Raw genomic sequence first — 17,332 nt, 5'->3', positions numbered from 1 at the left:
TCTCATGGTAACTTAGTATAATTGCAAAGTTATCCAAAGATGTCAAAGGTCGTAAGTACAATTAAGCATTCATTGACTTGTACTACATGAATGGTCAATATAGAGCCCATTGTCTAAATTATCTTTCTTATCACTTAATGAACGAACACTATAATCCTAAAACACCTGCTCCTAAATAAGCCCCACTGAGTTCAATGGCGAGTACCCCAGGTAAACTGATACAGGATTAATTGTACTGCAAAGCACCATTTACTGTGTTGTGGTTTCTTGTCTTTTTCAAAACCCACTCTATTTTGCACTGCTGAATAGGTTCCAAAGTCTTCAATTCAACTGAAAGTTTGCTTTAGTCCCCTGGATATGTTTAACTTACATTACTACCAACACAGTTCTTAAACTGACAAACATTTTGCAAATGTTTTTATTTGATATACTTTAAATTAGGTTGATTTCCCTGGGCTGTCTGGGGGGTTTTGGGGTGGAGCTTCTCCCAGATGATTTTGTCTGCCATTCCATCTGAGGCTGACAAAAACCTTTGATATTGCCTTTAGCACAACACTTCAACAGAGCCAGGACATCACCTTCCACTATTACTATGTGGTGCTCTTCTGTTTTGTTTCCCTTTCTCTTGATCATCTGTTTGGATTTAGAGTTTCCTGACCTCCTCTTCCCTATTTCACTTTTCTCTATGACTACTATTCTTTGTCCATGTTCTTACCTCCCTTTTCCATGTCTCCTTGCCCCATATCAATCTTGTATGGGTGGCTTCCGACTACTGTTTTTGCACCAACTGAAGGCAGGTGTCAGAGGAACAAAGGAATTCCAGTCCCTCACAATCACCAAAAATTGGCTGCTTCCTGTTTCACTGACAGATGCCTTCTACCTTCCAACAGTAGAGGGACACTGTTGGATACCACCTTAAGTTTCTGGGCAGAAATGTATCTTTTTCAATTGCAACCATGTAATCAGCTATATTAAATTATGTATAATATTTAAAGCCCAATTTGGATCCAAAGAACCATAAGCAGAAGGAAAAGACATATTTGCATTATCCTGTGGACATTATAAGTTCACACAGTGGTATAATAGGAAAGTTCTATAGCAGTTCTCTTCAAGTAACTGCTGCACAAGCATAAAATCAGATTTAGTTTAATTAAGAACACTTCTCATTATATGAGTGAAAATATACTGTTCATTACAATCCATTAATTTCAACAATTAATAAAAGCATCTCTGAAGAAGAAACTGGGTCATTTGCTTCCAAATTCAAGAAACTTATTCCAAATCTGTCAGTGTCTGCATTGGACCACACACCTTAAAGGATAAGAGTTCTCTGCAGCATCCTCAGCAGAGATATGAAAGGACACGTTCTGAGGCCATTCAGTGGCATCCCAGAGAAAGCTTCAAGCCAGTGTGCCATCCTTTAAGTTCCCTTTAACTTTGCATGGCAAACAAACTACACATATCTCCAGCAAAGGACATTAGGCTCTTGAATCTACCTTCTCTAGGAATCTCTGGGAACTCTACCAGGTGCAGCAAAGCTTATACTCAGCCCTGCTTCTCCAGTTTGTACTCCAGACTTGTCACCTTGAACCTGTCACTGGAGATTGAACAACACCAGCTAAACAACAGCACACGCCAATTCCTTAATGCCCCGAGGCAATACAGCCTGGCCCCAGCCATCTATTATGCTAGGTCAATACAATTAATTTTGTAAAAAGAAACATTTACATAATTATTCCAATTATCTAGATAGCATCTTAAAACTGATGGGTAGTTTTTCCCTGATATAGCTTATCTGTGGAATGTTATTTGTTAAGCCATGGTTTACAGCTGCTCTAGCCTTTAAATTTGTATCTGTATAAAGTGCCTTTATAAGGAAAAGCAGTCTCTGATCTACACGTGTTTTCAGCAATTTCGCATAAAAGGTTCCTATTTTTTGAATGAAAGACAGCCGTTAAATCACTGAATATGGTGTAGAGATGCCCACCTTTTGTAGCATATTTTAATAACAAATGGGATAGTATAAAACAATTATCAATAACAGACCATCCCTGAAGCCGATATAGCACATTGCATTTTCCACAATGCTTAAGCAATTGAAGGTACATATATTTTCAATTTTGTAATATTTTACCTGGTATGTGACCTCTGCAAGTATAATAGAATTCTTTACAATAATCCTTGCACAGAAAAGGAAGGGCTAGTTCTCTTTGCAATGCTTCTTTATCAGTTGAGTGGAAAAGATTTTGAGCATTCGGTGAGCAGTGTGCACATTTGATTTCTTGCAGCATCTTCACACATTCTGTGTTGTTGGTAACAGAAAATATCTGCAAATCACAAATCAGAGACATATAAGTTTCCTTGCCTTCTGCAAAATGTACTATGAAATAATGCAAAGATTATTATTTCATTTTTGTCAATTTGAGCAGAATATGTCACAATTTTGATAATAACATAACAGAAATCAAAGAAAGAAATGTTAATACAAGGAATAAATCTGTAATGATTAAGCATGATCTGGCTAGATTACAAAGTTCTATTCTTATGAAACTGAATACATATTGACCAAGTTCTGATGATGTGACAACTCACCATGGTTTGTTGTTGTGGGTTGTCATGTTGTGCAAACACAGGGGTATACCTCAATAGTCAGTGAGGTCTCCCCTACCATGAGACAGTGAAAACATTAACACAAGGAACAGAGCTTAAGGTATCCAAAGACCAAGCTGTAGAAGAGAGATAGTTCACCAAGCTGATTCACATACTATTCCATAGCTTATTTAACCCATGATTAACCCCTGGTTTGTTGCCCTAGTCAGAGTTTATCTGATAGATGATGGAGCTGTGGTTTATCTTCTTAATCCCTGGGCTGTTTCCCCTCCCCCTCCTTCTTCACTCACTCCTTCTCCCTTTATTACTTTATCTCAACAGCTTTGTGGTGCCCTACAACTGTCATATATAATGATGGATATTTTTACAACTCTTTCTCACTGCTCTATAACTTGGCAAAACAACCCCTGAACAATCCTCTGAGTTCACATGGAACAACCACTCATGGTTTAAATTAAGGTATTGGTATGCTTGCCAATACCCCAGAGAGCATTTCCCAAGACTCCCTTGCATTCTTTCCCCGCATCTTCCCTGTGTGCCTTTCCCAGCTCTTAACTGTGATTCCCCTCAGCCTCCCAGTGCATACATAATTTCTGCACTACTGAAGACCTACGTAAGAAGGAAGACAGCAGATAGGGAGACAATTTCTTCAAAATCTGTTGATTTTCTGTATTCTCTTTAGGGCTTCAACAGTTCAGTAGGCTGTGTGTAGAATCATGATTAAGGGCTGGGAAAGGTGAATGATAGATTCCAGATAAAGGAAGAAAAAGGAAATATTCCAGGTAGCAGAGGAGTAAAAACAGGAAGATTTTAGGCAAGGGGGGCAAAAAGAGACAGACAGAACTCCCCTACAAAAATGGCAAATATAACCATGGAACTAAAAACAGACAGACAATTTTGGTGTTTGCTCGCTAGCTTGCTTGCAATATTTTTAGCCTTGCTCTCAGAACTGAAAAGATTATGAACCTTAATTTAAAAAACTCAGAGTTCGCAATCTCACAACAAACCTTAAGTTCACTTTCTGGATTGTTTGTGGTTAACAAGCCAAAGTTTATTAGCATGCCACTACAACCCAGACTTCCACAAATCATGAATTAAATAAACCACATGTGCATGTTCTGTGCATATTAGGTCATTATCTCTATTTCATTCTAGTGTCAGTACAAAGTGATGGGTAAAATGGTGGAGAAAGGGACCGGGTTTACTGGTCTGTGCCTTCTTCTGCCAAGTCTTTACACAGATCTTATAATAAATAGAATAGCCTTCCCGAACCTGTTGGCCTTCAGAGGCATTTGGACTACAATTTCCATAATTCCTATCCAGCAGGGCCACTTACTGGGAATTCTGGGTGTCACAGTCCAAATGTGTCTGGAAGGCACAAGGTTGAGGAAGTTTGAGATAGAAGATATGGTTCATACCCCCATTCCTACTAGCACTTGGGTGTGTACCAAGAGGCCTGAGTTTTGTTTGTGTCTAGTTAATTCATGTAGTGCATGTTTCATTCCCACTAACACCAAAGCAGTGTGAGTGAGAGAGAATGACTCACTCAATCTGGTGATGAGCCTACATGCCAATTTATGTTTACTTTAAAAAATTCTAAAAGAGCAACTCTTCCATACATTTGATATGTCTTGCAGTACTGAAAAGAAGGGCTTCCTCATCAAAGTAATCCTCATTACCAAGTACACTAGTACCACACTTCTACCCCTATTTAATGAATGGTGCCACTGTTTGTAAGACGTAGCCAGTTATCTTCAGAAAGATCCTGTGGGCAGGGAAGTACGGAATATGTTTTCTTCTGTTTGCTTTTATTGATGACTTCCAACATACAGCTCTCTCATGATAATCAAATGCTGTAGTCATCCAACAGGAACTAGAGTGTATACCATCAATTTATCCTTACTTGTATAGTAATGCTTACATTTCACAATACCCTGAATTGACTCTGTCTTTGGGGTGGGGAATCATAATGCCTATTTGTCCTTGCTGGCTCTGTCCAAGGTGAGCCCTGTTGGGCACTTCTGCTATGGCAGATGCCCAAGGGTGCTGAGTGATGATCAAGTAGGCTTACCATCATGAATAACTTCTATAAAGCTCAAAATAAAAGTTGCAATGGGTAAGAAGCCACAGTGGCATAGGAGTCTCCAGACGCCCCTGTTTAGTTTGTATAAAGTTTACAATGCTGTATTAAGTGCAGACTTATGCACCTTACACATATGAATGTGGGTGCACATGACAGAGCACACACATGCACCCTACTGACAGCGATACACATAATTCAGGCCAAATAAATGTGCAGTCATCATTCACTAGCTTTTACGGCACTAAATTTGACTGGTTGCCTGGGCTGCTGAAGATCAGTCAGATTACTCAAAAACCAGTCAATTGGCAACTGGAGGTGGTGGGTGCTTAAGTTAGCCCGTACGTTCAGTAGAAATCATATTAACAAAACCAAACAATACAGTTGGAATACAATCTCAATAAATATATAACGTACAAAATTGTACACAATCATTAATATATTTATGACTAAGCAGAGTTGAACAGAACTCAAGTTTGATCCATAAATCTCTTCGTTTTCTATTGCCTGCCCCTGCAACAATGCACCCATAGTCATATATTAATATGGTCACAACCTGCTTTAATATTACTATGGCCACATCCTGCTTTGGTTTTGGTTCTAATACTGTCATTAAAGGTAAAGGTTTCCCCTTGATGTTACGTCCAGTCATGCCTGACTTTAGGGGGCGGCGCTCATCTCCGTTTCCTAGCCGAGGGAGCCAGCGTTTGTCCATAGACAGTCTCCACGGTCATGTGGCCGGCATGACCAAACGCCGAAGTGCACCGAATGCTGTCACCTGCCCACCGAAGTGGTACCTTTTTATCTACTTGCATTTGCATGCTTTCGAACTGCAAGGTTGGCAGGAGCTGGGACGGAGCAACGGGAGCTCACTCAATTGTGCAGATTCGAACCGGCGACCTTTTGATCAACCACCCCAGCAGCACAGTGGTTTAAACCACTGCGCCACCTGCAGTCCCTCAGTCCTGTCATTACAGGGATGTTAAACAGGACAGATGTCTCTAAGCAAGACTCATGGATGGTGCTGAAGGTGGTGAAGGCTGCTGGCTACTGCAATGGTGTCATGGGTGTTTGGGCAGACAGACTAGTTGTCTTAAATGGCTGAGTTTTGTGATATCCCTGAAACTCATATGTTGAGTCTTGAAAGCACGAAAGCTGCAGGTTCTTAATGCTCACATTCAATACACCACAAGTATTGTGATCCCATAATTTTTCTCTAGGTTAAATTTAATTTGAGCTGGAACAATTAACCCCTTTCACTCCCCCTCTTAATTCACCCAACCGCTCTCCTACTCACACATGAACTTCCAGGTCTACCCTTCTCCTTCCTCTTTATACCCAACCATATGTGGCTCATAACTGATGACACTGGGAGTTCTCTCTTTTTGGTGCAGCTCACTAAGACTTCTTCCAAAATTTAAAGACCTCCATAGCAAAATGCCAGGCACTGAAGAGGCAGGTGGTGGACTAGGGTGACGGGGAGACATCCAGCTGCTGCAGCTACTAAACCCAATGGTCAGGTAAGCAGTTGAGAAGCAGACTGAATGGATAGCAGATTGGAGGCTCACAGGTCGGTGGAGGGGTGGACAAGAGAATGAAGAGAGTCTTCTGAGGTAGGGGAGGGGAGGGGCTTGCAAGCAGAACAAGAGACCATCACTCTCCTATCATGAAATGGATTTTTTAAATTGCTGTTGCATTGTTGCTTTATGCTGCATTTTCCATGTTACGATATTTTGTTTTATGTTGTAAATTGAAAGGAAGTGTTTAATTGTTAAATGACTGATGTCACTGTAAGTTGCCTTGGACTCCTCAGAGATAAAGCAAGGTGTAAAATTATTCAAATAAATATATACAGAAATCAGGTTAGTAATTCATGTAAGAATAAACTGAGCTAATTTTTGACTCTGGGACAAAACTGGACTTGGAAAACCAAACTTGATATTTAACCAAAGCTTCCCATTTTCTGAGTGTGTTTGACTGTAACTTGCTCCTATGAAAAACTAGTAAATCATTTCCCAATGAATCCTACCAGAAAGAAGCTGCTCCTTTCTCCTTGCTGTCTGAAAAGGTACATGAATGTGCCAGAGAGACAGAAAGCCTCTGTGTACTTTTCTGACATGACTGCAATGAGTCCCCAGACAATCTCCTTTTTCCATCTTGAGAGGCAATGCATTTTGTTAAAGCAAGACAGAATATCTCATGTGGTTCAAAGAATCACAGGATGGAAGATGAATTACACTTAGAAAATATACATAAGCAAAGGTGCGTTCTCCAGGAAGAATTTCTCCTTCTGTGCAACTTTGTGAAATTTCCCTTCACAGCTTAAATGATCTTGGAGAGTGGAGAGGAAATTACCTTGGAGGCATCCTCTATAGTCAATTCCTTCTCCATACCTGTGATGAATGACTGGGAGCAAGTTTCCTCTCCTTCCTGACCAATGCTATTGCAAGCAACATTTCTGGGGCCAAAGTTGGGACAGGAGCACCAGTTTCACAGACCTCTCACTTCTGCCTTGAAAACAGCTGCTGTGCAACTGGACAGCTACTACAGTGCTTCCTCTGTTGAAGGAGATGCACTTTCTGGCTCGAGCAGAAGGGCCGTACTGATGGCAGCTGTCCTTGGTGCCACTTCCTTGGAGTAAAGTCTGGGGAGATGGCTGGTGCCCTTCTGTTTGTCCTTCTCTCTTTCCAGCCCGAGAGAGCAATGAACACCTATTTTCCATGAGCCACTTCCATGATCCCAAACATGGCACTAGCTTGAGTCAAGTGCTTTCCTACTGAGTAAAGAAGCTGCAGCAGCTGCCCTAACAGCTGAGTCTATGCATGATTCAAGTGCCTCTATTCTAACAAAGGAGATCACAAGTAAGAAGATCTGGATGAATGAAAACATTTCAGGGGCTGCCCTGGCTTTTTGTGAATGATAAAGGTCACCTTCATGGAAACTGAGTTTTTGCTCCTTCAGAGTTTCAAACTTGGAGGTTGCTTCTTCAGATCTATATCAGGAGATCACTCAACAAGTATATCCCTTCTTACTCACTGGGATTTTGCTCAGTGGATTCCTTATGCCTCAAAGCTTCATTTACTATTTGCTATAATAAACTTGCATGGTACTCTAATGGCTAATTTGAAAGTCACAATCTGGATTTGACCCACAAATAAAATTTAATCTCACCCACAACTGTGATAAAATCAGGGTGCTGACAGTTGAACTTTGCTATCATTTATTTATTTATTTGATTGATTGATTTATATCCCGCCTTTTTCCTTGTAAAGAACTCAAAGTGTCTTACATCATTCTAAGTGTGTGTGAGAGAGAATGTATGTGTGAGAGATAGCTTGGCAGGGTCATCATCAAGGGTAGGTATGGCTGGGCACATTATGACATTCTATACCCCAACAAGGGTCCACTTTCCCCGGAGTGCCCCCTCCTCACCCACATTGTAACTTTCATGCTCGCTTGCATCTCACTCTAGTGGTGATGAGGAAGAGGAGCGGCAGATGCCACTGCCACTTGCTCACTGGCTCTCTCCTGGTCAAGCAAACAAGAAGAGCAGCAAGAGTGGTGGCAATGGCAGTGAGAAGGTAGACTCATCAAGGAAAAGGCCACTTTCTTGATCTGAATGCTCCAAACATCTTTAGATCTTAGCTGTGTCTCATAGCTGTGTAATCTACACTGCTAGATGGGACCAGCTTTACTAAACAACTTGATCACTTGTGGGAGACTTCCTGTCTTTCAGGCCATTTTCTGGAGAATCATATCACTCCTCCAGGAATATAGAGGGTAGCCAATAATTGATTTCATATTGAGAAGTCCTTTAGTGAAGAAGCAGTTGTATTTATAAAAAGACTGTAAGAGTATATTTCACTTCCCTCTCATTGCCACTCCTTTTATTAATTATGTGCAAGTCAAATAAAACTATATACAACTGGCTATTTAATCCCCCCCCCCCCGGCTAGGATCATACTTACCTCCTGCTATGGGCCCTGTTTTTCCTAGAATGGGGAGAAATGTCCCCAGTTCATTGACATGTGTTAAGTCATTTAAAGGTGGGCACATTTTAACATTTACTCACTGGCTAATATTGAAGCCATACCAGTGAACATCAGACTCTAGGGAGTATGATGAACTTGCACTATGAAAAGTGAGTAGACTTAGGAAACAGCACATCCTTGTCTTCTAATGTTGTGAACTTTGTAACCTTGGGAACTGCACAGAATCTTCCACAGTACTGATTTATGTATGCTTATGTATGGCTTATTATACGTTTTCCCTCTCCAGAAAACACACACACGCACACAACGTGGATAATGTCCCAGCGTATTCTGTATTTTGGAAGATTTTATAACTTAGAATCAATTTGATACTCAACAGCTATTAACATTATTCAGACCATGGAGTATGTGGGATATGTGGTGTTCCAGTATCTGCTAGCGTCACATTGAGCAATTCTTTTGGAAAGGACACAGCAATTTTTCGCTACATGGCTCCATTCATTCTGCTTTAATCTGGCATACTTTCTATGCCAAATCCAGCATTGTTAATTCAATTTAGATCCAGCCCATAATTAGTGCATATTGTATCATGGCTCTTCTGTGACACCACAATTCTGTAACATAATTTTGGACTCATCACTTTTCATTGGCTTGGTGGCGATCACATAAAACCTGGTGTCAAATTAGATCAGAGAATGTGTTTCATTGTGCTAAGTAATCAGTCTATGGTTTAAATGCATTTGTGCCAGTGAAATGGACAAAAGTCACTGGGGTTGTCTTGGCATAAGAATACCCAATTTAATCACAGGGCATTTGAAAGCACTTGCTAAGCATTGTTTTTAAGTTGCTCCAAACCTGTTCCGTACTTTCCTTTCAGGAAACCCTGGTGTGCTCTTATTTAGCTCTATCCTACATTTAAAGTGCCTAATCGAAGCACAGCTACTGAAAATAGTACAGTTACTAACATGGATGTTAGAATCATAGAATAGTAGAGTTGGAAGGGGCCAGAAGGCTATCAGGTTCAACCCCCTGCTATTGCAAGACCCTAAGTTACACCATTATACTTAGATGACAGTTCAGACACTTTCTGAATGTCTCTAGTGAGGGAGAGCCCCCAACTTCCTCAGGTATACTGCGCTGTATGTTCTATCTAAGTATCAAGCCTCATATCTGTTGATAGCCCAATCACCACTGACTTGTTTAATACATTTTTCAGTGATTTAAAACATCATTCATCACATTTTATAAATGTTAATTCCATCAACTAATACATGTTTCAAGATATAGTACTTCCTTTTATCTGTCCTTAATCTGTTCCTAACCAATTATGTGACCAAGTTCTAGCATCATGAGAACAGGAAAAAAAAAAAAAATAACACTTTGTCAACACCATTGGACTGACTCATCTGGAGAGCATCAATTTGGTAAAGGTGTGCTTCTAGCTGAAATAGTTTCTGGACTTCCCATCTCCAAAAGGATACTAATAAACTGGAAAAAATTCAGAAAAAGGACAACTGAGATGTTCAGGAGCGTAGAGTTTCTTCATTACAAGAAAGACTGTTTGGGCTTTTCAGTTTGGAAAAAAATTGAAGACAATAGAAGTATATAAAATTATAAATCGTTTTTCTGAGAGTGCCACATATTTCTGAGAAGCTACAGTAGAACATAGGAAGAGCCACACTGTGTCAGATCCAGTGTCCATCTAGTTCAGTCTTCTGTACACACAGTGGCCAGCAGTTGCCCTCAGGATACTGACAAGCAGGACGTAAGTGCAGCAGCAGCATCCTGCCCATGTTCCCCAGCAACTGGTGTACACAGTCATTCTGCCTCTGATACAGCAGCCAGCACACAGTCATCTGGCCTAGTAGCCATTAACACTTTCTTCATCAATCTGTCCAAACGCCTTTTAAAGTGATCCACATTGGTGGCTATCACTACTTCTTGTGGAAGGTTAACTGTGCATTTTGTAAAGAAGTACTTCCTTTTATCTTTTCTAAATTTTCTCCCACCAGCTAGCTTCATGAGAAGAGCCCAGATTCTAATAGTACAACAAAGAGAAAAATGTCCTCTTATCCACTTTCTCCATGCCATCCAGAATTTTGAATGCCATTACCATTTCTCCCTTACTTGCATTTTTCTGTGCTGAACAACCCTAGATGTTGTACCATTTCCTCACAGGAAAGTCACACTATCCTGAAAGCAATTATCATAGTAGTTGCTCTTTTTTGCACTTCTTTCATCTTTACAATTTTCTGCTTTAGGCAAGGTAAGCAGCACTGTATCTTGTACTATGAGCATGATCACATGACAGCAGAGTATTTGGTGCTGGAGCACCTGTCCGCTTGAACATTTTACCAACAGACTTTCAGCATTCTGATATTTAGATGCTTTCTCAAGATATGCCTCTTCCAGGCTTACCTAGAAGTGTGGCCCAGCCATGAATGGTCTGTAGCACACAGCAGGGTGTACAGATTTGTTGCTAATTAACTTGTGTGTGTGTGTGTGTGTGTGTGTGTGTGTTGTTATATATATATAGCTAAGAGAGCCTCGGCTACTGGGTGGTATAAAAATTAATTAATTAAATAATGTTTAATGTTTTGACGGCATTATACTTTATGTTCACTGTTTGGATACCTCCATAGAAAATGGTATATACATTTGAATAACAAATAATAAAAAAAATCAAATCCTGTTCAGTTCTTGGTTTCACTAACTGGAAAATTTGTCATGGGTATAAGAATATGGATTAAATGGAATAAATGCACCAAAAAGGTAAAAATGTAGCTTTAAGAATGAACATGCCCTGGGTACAAATAATTTGTTACATTCAAATTCCTCCACTGTACCAAAAGCTGTATGTAAAACCATGGATTATAGTGACTTAACCATATGCAGCATCCTTCCTAATTATCATGCCTTCTGCTGACTAATTTATGATATCTATTGATTGATCCTTAAATCTCTTTCCAAGAGAAGCTGAAGCTAAGACAAGGCAGGCCAAAAATATGTATCAACCTGTGTTTTATTGGATTAGTGCTATTAATGTGATCACAAAAGGTGGACAAGCATACAGGGACACAATTTTGTTTAGCTTTACAAAGGAATCTGGTACACACAACCTGTACTACTTCTTATCAGTACAAGCAGGCAAGTTTGTACTGACAATTCAAAGCATTTAGTTCAGATGTTAATATTAAGCAGCATTTAGCATAGAAGAAACTGTTTTTTAAAACAGAATGCTTGCAAGACTGTTCAGCTGCTAGCTTGAACATATGTTTCTTTGCTACTATAGTGCTGGATTATGTCATTAAGGAGTTCAGTTTCAATTTTAGGACAATATGTAAATAAACCATTATACTAAGGCAGCTGTTAAAGGGACCCCAAGATGAGTTATTTGTTTAGTTGGATGTGTTCAACAATAGCTTTTGTTAAAGAAAGAGCTAGAGCAAACAAATGATTATAAAAGGGCACACTTGAAAACAATTACTTTTCACCCATTCCTCTTGGCTACAAAACCATCTAAGGTAGAGAAGTTCACTGTGCTTGACAGCCTGTAAGCCACCTTTTAAAAACCACAAGCGAAACTTGGTATGGCATTATTTGCTTATGGGTTTAATGAATCAAATGATGAACAGAGCACCAGAAGATAAGGATAAAAGGTCAATGACATCATGCCAATGGCAACAACAAAATTAAGGGTGACTGTTCAATGTCTGGGTATTGAAACAGTCTTCTTACTTGCAACTCAGTACTACATTAAGAGGCTGGCAGGATTTCCATTAAAAATACAGATCAATAGTTTGATCATAAAATTACTAGACGCTGACAAATGAAGTCGTAACCCAAGGGACTACTTATCATTAGATATGTCCACTGAACATGCTTAGTTACTTTTAAAAACTGCTGAAACACCTATTTCTTGGAATGCTTGCCCTTGTCTGTTGTATGGATGCATCATAAGTGCACTGTCACATTACAGACATCTGAATGTACTTCCTGCAACTTTTCCAGGGTATCCTGCTCAGAGCCTGCCATCTCTAAATTGGCCATATGAGACCTGCATGAAAGGCCATTTATGCATTAAAGGTGGCAAGTTTCTGAAAACATGTGGAAAATGAACATTCCAATCCCATACATCTTTAGCTAAAATGAATTCCATTGTACACAATATGAATTACTTTTAAGTAGGCACATGTAAGATTATATTGTAAGGTTAGAACCTGATACATCTGAGTGTAAATTGCACTGAAATTAGTGGACTTACTTCTGGATGTGCATGGATAGAACTGCACTGCCACTACCAGTGGAATGTAAAGAATCTGCTTTTGTTTGGCATATGGCATTGCAGAATGTATTACCAATGCTTAAATGTTATTACATATATTGATATAGATGGTATTGATCAAAGAAGTAGGTGTTATGGTGCACCATGCAATTTCTGCATTGTAGTTTAGTGTGTTTTAAAATGCCATCAGCCACAGATGAAAAGAATGTTGAGATACAAAATAAGATATACAGATCCAGTTTCAAAACTGCCTGGCAACATAACGATTGTCTAAAACCCATCTCACCTTGACTTCATTACATAGATAGAGCTTTCTTTATTACAAGGGCTTCAGTGAGTTCATGCAGCAGATGCTGCTGCTGCGCCGGCAGCTAGAGATATGACTAACTGGGTAAATTAAGGACATTTTCTTCCCCAGTTTTACTCTGGCATTTGTGGGTTTCAGTTAGAGCCTTTAGGAGGTTATCTGAATGTAGTTAGTGTGTACTTTAATGTGATTACCACACAGGAGCTTTGCTGACACTACCTCTGGCCAAACATGCGGAGAAAATATCCATCCAAACTCCTGCTGCATCTGGTAAGAATAGAGTTGCCTTCACTGAAATCCCTGCAGCTAAGACAGCTCTCACTCATCTAGGACTAGAGGCAACAGGACAAATGCTCTCTCAAAAGGCATGAGCATTTGGACAGAGCTGGGGACTGAAGGAGAATGATGTTCTCCAGTTTCACCCATTAGCGAACCAACCAACAAACACAATGGTGTTGTTGTTATTCTTTTGCCATAAGCAACAGGACTCTGTGTGTGGGCAGCAGTTTAGTAGGGAGGAGGATAAGTCGACCCCTTTTTGTCCTATTGATTCCCCCCCTCCCTATTTGCATGACTTGAGCAAATTAAATGATGCAATATGGCTTTTTGTTACAAAACAAAGTGAGAGATACCACCCAGACACATATGTTGATTCGTAGAAGCTGTTTACATGAGAATGGGGGTGAAATCTACCGTGAACTGAGCATAAAAATTCGATTCAGACTGGGTATTTTTTTATTATGCTTGGGCCAGAAAGACTGAAACACAAGTTTTCCAAGACGCTCTCAGACCCTGACAACTGCAGTGTTGTAACAGAGGAATTCTTAATTAAACCTAAAAGCTGGAAGGGGTGGGGAGATAGGGAAGAGAGAAGGGGGAGTGAGAAAGACACCTGATTGTTTATTTCACGTGCAGTGATTCTCAATGACATTTATTCATCATGTTTCCCTCCCAATATCCAGCATTACACATTGTCCTCTTGAACAGAGTAATAGCCTGAAGAACTTATAATACCCACATAGGCTGGAACATAGCAAATCACAGATCCGTTAATAGGCATCCCCTTATTCCAGGAAGGCAAGAATGTCAGCTCTCCGTACAAATCTGCCAAGTGTAATGAAGATAAATTCACCTTCCACAACCCAGTAAACCATTAAAATTGTCATCCAGCAAACTGAAAATATTATACAATATTTCTGATGTGTGCAAAGAGAATAGTGCACTATTCTGTTTATCACACTTGAGCAAAACCAGTGACGGTTACTCCATATGTTTTTATCCTAATACCCCAGTTTGTGGTGGAACAAAATTTGTGGAATCCACTCTCCCTCCCTCCCCCCTCCCTCCCTCCCCATTTTTCTCCAGAGGGAACTGACTTAATCGGTGGAAGAGCTCGTAAAAAGTTTGCAACCTCCTGGCATCATCTGCTCTCCCAGTCACCATCTGCTACCCAAAGTTTCCTGACCAAACATGTGGAGGGAATCGTGCACACTTTTCTACTCCCAGAAAAAATAAACGGGAAACCACCACCACCTTAATTTACAGTTCCAGTGGTGACAGGGCACACTGACTGATTCCAAGAAAATCTTCCAGATTTTATTGGCAGCATCCACACCCGATTCAGCCTGGGGCAAGATTCTACCTGCTTCTAACTCCAAGCTTTTTCCTGCACTCTTCTAAATGGGACTATCTGATGACTAGGGCTTCCATCCCCATCCTTTTCTGTTGCTTTGACATTCCCAATTTTGTTCTTTGGATTAAAAAAAAAAGTCTATGATCCTGCAGGCAGGACTTGCTCCTTGTACACCAGTTATTGTATCATGTCATCCCAGAGGTTGAAGCAGTTTTCCTTTACTTGGCACTATCCAGAGGTTTTGATCTACACCACCCATCATGCCCACCATATTATCTGGGGATAGTGGAAGTTGTAGTCCAGCACATTTGGAGAGTGCCAGGTTTGGGAAGGCTGCTTTACACTATTTGAATATTAGCATAATTATGACATCAAGCACAGATTTCCTTGAATATTACAAAAGGCTGAGGGGAAACTGGAGGGTCAGGGAGAACCTCACCTCCCCTGTCTTGCCTCTTAAAATTGGCACTTCATCCTGCGAAAGACAAGACGACAATCGAGCTCTAACAGAAAGACTCCTGGATGCAGGAGGGGCAACGGCGCAATGCTACACAGTTAACTCTGAAGTACCTCGAACTATGTTCAGTGGGGCTCATTCCGCAGTAAGGGGGTTTGTGACTGCAGCTTAAGGCTGCTGGCGGAGGCTGATCAACCTCCTCCACTTAGGCAGAATTGGTCCAGCTGAAGACTTCGCCATCCACCCCTTCAGCACTCCATCGATTCGTGCAGCTGATGAGATGGGCCACCGACCAGCCCGCTGCTCGTATCTTCTTCTCTCTCCTAGTTTGCCCGCTTGTCTCGCTTTAGGCACCTTGCCAAGCACACTGCCTAGAGAAGGCGACCGAGCCGCTGTTCGCACGAGCACCCTTGCACGTTCGCCCGGGATGTCCGATGAGCACCCCTTCGCCTCCTCCTCCTCCTCGAGCCTTCTAAAGCGTGCAGACCTGCGCCCGAAAGCAGGCTGCCCACCTCAGGTGAGCGAGCGCTTGAGCCTGCGACACGCACACACCGCTCGCGCGCCAGCCCCGCGGGTGCCTACCTTGTTGTTCTCCATCTGCAGCAGGCCGTGGCTCTCCACCCTGGGGCAGCAAGAGAGGCGAGGGTACAAGCCGCGGCACATCAGCTCCCCTCCGTTGGGCGGCTCCAGGAGCAACAGCCTCCTGTCCCGCTTCTTGAGGCGCCTCGGGGGGCTGCCGTTCAAGCAGCGTCTCCTCTTGGCCCCACTCTCGCCAAACTTGGCCTCCCCTTCGAAGAAGCAGAGCACCACGGCCACCAGGAGCAGCTTCAGCGGGAGCATCTTCAGCCCGACCATGCCTGCCCGCCTCCCTCGAAAGGCTTCGAGCGCTGGCTGGCGCGAGCCAAATCCCGAGACAATCCCAGAGCGCGGGCGAGCTTCCCTTCCGAGCACCCGCAGGCGGAGGACAGACTCATCCAAAGGGAAGCAGCGGCGCAGGGGAGAGACCTCCACGGGGACCCGCGAGCGACGCCGAGCAAGCTTGGGCGAACAAAAAGGCGCACGTGGGCCAGAGCCGCGCCAGGGGGACGCCGCGAAGCGGTTGCGCAAGTGCGGCGCGCGGCTTCAGCAGGCAGCGCCGCCGGGGCGCCCGGCCGTCAAGAAAAGGAGGCGTCGGAACGGGTGCCCGAGGGGTTCCCAGGCAGGCCCGCGAAGACGGGGGCGAGGCGGCGGCGGCAGCAGCAGCAGCAGCAAAGAGTCCCTTCTCGTCGTCCCATAGAAAGGAGGCTGCCGTTCAGGGAGCTTAACCTGGCTGGGGTGGCGCTGGGGATGCCTCTTCTTCTCCTTCTCCTCCTGCTGCTGCTGCGGCCGCTGCTGCCGGCGGGAGCTGGAGCTCACTAGGGCTCTCATGTTTCGCTCCCTCTTTTCTTCTTCTTTTTAAGCAGCGCGCGGGGAGGTGCTGCCACCGCGCGCCCCTTCACGTCACCGAAAGAAGGACTCGCGGGGAGAAGAGAGCGCGAGCGAGACCGAAAGCTGCAGAGAGCCTGCGTACTCGTGGGCGCGCGCGAGCGAGCGAGCGAGAGGGAGAAGGCGCCGCTGAGGAGCGCGTGCGCCGAGGCGCTCGCTGGAGCGGGAAGGGCTTGCGGGAGCCGAGCGCGGCAGGGGCGCGGGCCGGGCAGGGGCGCCGAGGCAGTGGCCACGCGGCTGCTGTCGGCTCTGGGGACGGGCAGCGCCCGTGGCTGTGGAAGGCTTTTGAGAGAAGAGCCAGCCCGGGAGCCCGAGGCAAGGACCCAAGGACAGAAGCAAAGAATCGTTGCCTCTTTTTTTCTTGGCAGAGTTCCGATGTCCTGTTGTTTGTTTTAGCCGTGTCCCATCCTTATTAAGCATCTCAAGGAAGTTTACATGAAAAAATAGAGCAGACTAAAAGTTCAAAACCCGGACTCAAAAAAAAAAAAAAAAAAAAAAAAAAAA

At 42.7% G+C, this 17,332-nt stretch overlaps 1 protein-coding gene across 1 annotated transcript in view; it reads right to left on the bottom strand.

The window, feature by feature from the left end:
* The window catches only part of LOC123023831 (hedgehog interacting protein), a 90,242-nt gene extending 74,023 nt beyond the window's left edge, over positions 1 to 16,219 (bottom strand). Inside the window, exons 1-2 of the mRNA XM_044430880.1 lie at positions 15,947 to 16,219; positions 2,135 to 2,327 (exon numbers count right to left, since the gene is read on the bottom strand). Of these exons, the coding sequence (XP_044286815.1) occupies positions 2,135 to 2,327; positions 15,947 to 16,219 (466 nt within the window). The remainder of the gene's footprint in view (positions 1 to 2,134; positions 2,328 to 15,946) is intronic.
* Positions 16,220 to 17,332: the final 1,113 nt, after the last annotated feature.

The sequence above is a fragment of the Varanus komodoensis genome, unplaced genomic scaffold (genome assembly GCF_004798865.1).
Source record: "Varanus komodoensis strain SLA01 unplaced genomic scaffold, ASM479886v1 scaffold21, whole genome shotgun sequence".
Lineage (NCBI taxonomy): Eukaryota > Metazoa > Chordata > Lepidosauria > Squamata > Varanidae > Varanus > Varanus komodoensis.
This window is presented reverse-complemented; position numbering and strand designations above follow the sequence as displayed.